Source organism: Aedes albopictus, chromosome 3 (assembly GCF_035046485.1).
Source record: "Aedes albopictus strain Foshan chromosome 3, AalbF5, whole genome shotgun sequence".
Lineage (NCBI taxonomy): Eukaryota > Metazoa > Arthropoda > Insecta > Diptera > Culicidae > Aedes > Aedes albopictus.
Genome location: NC_085138.1, coordinates 251,976,752 through 251,981,505, shown reverse-complemented (window position 1 = coordinate 251,981,505; position 4,754 = coordinate 251,976,752). Strand labels below are relative to the sequence as shown.

At 40.3% G+C, this 4,754-nt stretch overlaps 1 protein-coding gene across 1 annotated transcript; it reads left to right on the top strand.

Annotated features, from left to right (window-relative positions):
- The first annotated feature begins 1,016 nt into the window (after positions 1–1,016).
- Positions 1,017–3,005, top strand: LOC109424351 (zinc finger and BTB domain-containing protein 41). The gene is made up of 2 exons (XM_019699450.3): positions 1,017–1,253; positions 1,320–3,005. Exons 1-2 carry the CDS (start codon positions 1,210–1,212, stop codon positions 2,914–2,916), a joined length of 1,641 nt encoding a protein of 546 aa, XP_019554995.3. The 5' UTR covers positions 1,017–1,209; the 3' UTR covers positions 2,917–3,005.
- The last annotated feature ends 1,749 nt before the right edge of the window (positions 3,006–4,754 follow it).

Below are 4,754 nucleotides of genomic sequence, written 5' to 3'. Positions count from 1 at the left end.
AGTCACCCCTAGACCCCTAAAAATAAATCGATGAATGATTTCTGTAGAAAATTTCACTAGAAATCAGACATCCGAAGACCGCAAACCGATACTACGTTCGTGGAAAAAGTTATTAAGCCTCGCCCGATCGATTAAATGACGAGATTTGATTATTTATTTTCATTCCTTACATGTTAAACAGCGTTGGCATGCCATACGGTTTTCAGTCAATAACTTTTTCCACATGCCTTGGATCGCTTCACGGTCTTCGGAGGGATAGGGTTCATTCAAATATTACGTAACGCAATGAGGGGAGGGAGGGGGTCTAGCACTGTGTTACGCTTCATACAAAATTTCAAAATCTTCCATACAAAAGTTGTTACGTGGGGGAGGGAGGGGGTCTAAAATTGTCATATTTTGCGTTACGTAATATTTGAATGAACCCATAGTTCCTTGTAAAATTTCCAACAGATATCATTCATCGATTTATTTTTAGGAGTTAAGGGGCAACCTGTGGCGATTTTTCTTTGAAAAGGTGATTTTCCCCATAGTAAATCGTATGAAAACTTAAAATGGCTGGCGCTAAAATATAGTTTCTCCGATCGAGCTGAAATTTTGCACAGTTGATATGGGGTCAAAGTGGAACTCAAAAAGTGTACAGGAGTAAAATGTATTTTTGTGTCCCACGCTACTGATGCATGTTGTCGCACAAAGCGACAAACTAAACGAGTTGATTCTTCGTGTGGTCGAGCAAAGCATGTATCTTTGGTTTGACCAACCGTTTGAGTGGTATGTAGGTAGCCTTATGGGAGCTCCCATGATAGTGTTTGTGATAAATTTGCCGAACACACATGTTTCTGTAATCAGTGGTGTTGTTTATATCAACACCACTTGATGTTATGGTATTGAAAATAATTCACAAACAGTTTGTTTACAGTCGGACTTTATTGGATGGTGTTTGTGTTGGAGCGTGTATAATATACTATTCTGATGTTCTTACCTCCAAGGAGTTATCAAGAAACATATCGCATAGATGACACCAGCGTTCATTGGGTTCAGTGTGTTTATAAATTCCTTTGGAAATCGTCTGAATATCAGGAATATCATGATTAGTCTTGAATTGAAACATGTTCGAACAAGCTGTATAGTGCAATAGTAGAATAGTCAAAAAACTGTGATGGTTTCTTTGTTGAAAGTTTCGTTAAAAATCATTGGATAAAAAACGTTAAAATGAATCATATGTTGAATCACTTCAAGATTGAGGTACCTGAACCGTGAGTATTTAAACAGTCATCATTTTAGTTTGAATTCTTTTGATTACCCGGTGCTTTCTTATGCAGGCCTCTGGCGGAGTCGGGCTCTTACTGCCAATTCTGCTATTCAGCAGAAAACTTGACACCAATTTTACCCGCATCGAATGATTCTCAAAGGCACATTGTCGCTTTGCTGGATACGCTGATAAACGTAAAGCTAAACATGGAGAAACCGTCAGCAATTTGCAAACTTTGCATTACTAAAATTAGTGAATTTGATTACTTTCGAAGCAAATGCTCTATTTACAGCAACGCAATCGAGCAGTCACATTACAACGAGTACCAAAACGCACCTTCAGAATATATTAAGTCAGAATCAGTCTTGGAAACATTCGAACGGTCAAATGTTATTGAACAAAAGGAGCCGAACAACGATGTCGTTGACATTCCAAAGAAAGATTCAGTGCGGGTTTCAAATACCAAACCATCATCGAATAATAAACCGCAATTTATCAAAACTGGACGAACTGGACCCCTCATGCGGAAGTTGAATAAGCTCAGAGGAATAAAAAGCAATACATCGAAGAAAATTGTGTCTGAGCATATAGATTACCGCTGTAGAATATGTTTGCAGTTTTTCATAGACAAGGAAAGTATGAGCTTCCATCTGAGAAACCACATTGACTCACATAATGTTCGTTGTATGAATTGCTCCAAAACATTCTACACACTCCAGGGACTAATGGCTCATGCGATGCGCAGCTATATATTAACAACGTTCTCGTGTCAGCATTGTGATGTTCTTTTCAAAACCAAAGAAGAGCTTTTCGCTCATGAGCTCTACTGCGAGCAGGATAAAAGCAAGTACCAAACCGTTGAAACTGCGAAAGCATATCAATGCAGCAAATGTCCAAAAAGCTATGATAGTCGCCTTCGTCTGCAGGCGCATTTGCCGTTACATGATGTAAAAATAGTTTGCGACAAGTGTGGCACAGATTTCAGTTCTGAGAAAAAGTTGAAAAACCACAACGAACGCTATCATTCAAAGGGAGCTGATAAGATTGCTTCCGTTGTGAAATGTGAATTGTGCCACCGAACATTTGTAGACGCCAGTGCCTATAGAAGCCATCTTACGGGATTGCATCAAATAAAGGACGATCATTTGTCACGTAAACTTGACGACGACAGGCTTTATGAATGTGATCACTGTGGCAAGCGTTTTTGGTCGATCAACACCATTCGGTATCATGTTTTAGTCCATCGACACTATCGCGATTGTGATCAGTGTTCGGAGAGCTACCGATCGCGTCAAAAACTTCGAGACCACAAGCTAGCTGCTCATCCTGTCCAGTGTCCCTTTTGCCCCAAGACGTTCTTTTCCAAAACGTCCTGCAGATCACATGCCAGCAAGAAACATGGAATGGTGCAGATAAAGCTGCTGGCAACAGATGGAAATGTGACGTACGAATGGCGCCGACTGGTCTTCAAATGTGCATCTTGCGAACAGGATTACGAGTATTTTCGGGAGCTATCGGATCACAACAAGAAAATGCACCCGGGAGTCAAAATACAAATCAAATGTTGTTTCTGTGAGCGACATATCAGTTCTTCAAGAATCGGCTACCTAGGTCACGTGACTGGTAACTGTGGACAAACACCAAAAAAAGTGAAAGCTTGGCATTGATTGAGTAATTGAGAATGTAATTTTGACCCTTTTGACCATACAAATGTTATATAATAAAAAGAAAATCTCGAAGAAAATATACATACCTACCTATATAGTTGAAATTTGATTGTCCCTCAATTCGATTTCCAAATATGACTTTCTTTCCTGGATTAGATGCATTGTGCGATATGCAGCAAGTCTTAGAAGTAAAGTTCGCAATACAACAACTTTAGGCAATAAACAACTTTGAAGTTTTTAGTAAAACGGAATATAAAACCTAATTGTGAAGACGTCTTGGAACCCATATAGGCAACATGGTCCTTGAAAGTCAACTGAGAATCCATGAAGACACCCAGATCTTTGAAGGTAGACTCTCGTTTTAGATGAGTGTGATCTAGACAATAATCGTAATGAATTAGAGTTTTTTTCCGACCAAATGAAATTACCGAGCATTTGGACCCATTTAGGACCATGCGATTAACATGGCACCAGGTAGCGAATGTTGCGAGTAACTGCTGCAAGAAATCTGCATCATGTTGGCCCTTGATAATGTGGTACAGGTTTAGGTCATCCGCGTATGACAGTTTGAAGCAGTCTGGGAATAAAAAAGGGTAAGAGGTAACTGCAAAAGGAGATGAAGCGTGATTTCAAATTTTGACAGACGTTGTGCGACCAGTGAGGTATGAGCACGTATGAGTGTAACCAAGTCAGCAAACTATTGCCCATTGCACGTTGACGTCATCAAGAAATCGCTCTCTTTCTCTCCTACGGGAAATTAGAAAACAACAGGACCAACACCTGTCAAATTTGACAGGTACTGGTCCTGTTGTTTTCAAACTCTCTGAAGGAGCAAAAGAGATAGAATTTCGCCGTGAGGTGGTCTATTACCGATACCCAACTTACGGAATTTGGCGAGAGCGTCATCGTGGTTCATCTTGTCGAATGCTGCTGAGAGATCTGTGTAAATTGCATCTACTTGGTGACCTTTCTCCATTTTGCGTATAATGAAAGAAGTAAACGTTTTTTGAATGAGTGTAATCAGTTTCGTACCTTTTAATTCCGCCCTATGTTGCTTATCCTTTGACAGATACGCGTATTTCGACACAAGTGGTAGTCGAAATACGCGTATCTGTCAAAGGATAAGCAACATAGGGCGGAATTAAAAGGTACGAAACTGATTACACTCATTCAAAGAGGGTATTCTGCTTAGAGGGTTCGAAAAGTCGGTACAGGAAGTAAACGTTGTCAAATTAGTGGTTGTTGATCGATTTCTTCACCCTGGCTTAGGCGTTAAGCCAGGTTTAACTATATGGGTAAGCCTGGCTTACGAGTTAAGCCGAAATGATTGGCTTAACCGGTAAGCCAGGCTTATCCATATAGTTAAACCTGGTTTAACGCTTCAGCCAGGGTGAAGAAATCGACCATTAGACATAAATCCGTGCTTTTCTGGAGCTATATGTAAGAGCCGCAGGTATGAGCCAGATGCTCAAGATCAATGCTTTCAAACAGCTTGGTGGTAGCACTCAGAGCAGCGATTTCTCGGTAGTTAGAAAAGCGAATCCTCGGTAGTTAGAAACTGTTCGTCTGCATCCGGAAACACAAAAGAATCCTTCCAGCAGCAGCAGAGTAATACGCCGCTAGTCAAGGAAAGATTGAATACAGTTGAAAATGGTATGTCCAACGAATTAGCACACCTTTTAAGTATCAGTGACGGTATGCAATCGGGACCATATGCATTTAAACATTTCAAATCCTTAAGCCCTGAAACAACCATATCAGGACTTACAATAAGTCCCTGTCCAGTATAGGAATATTCAAGCAGCAATATTCAAGGTTGTAACCTGAAATGAGACTCT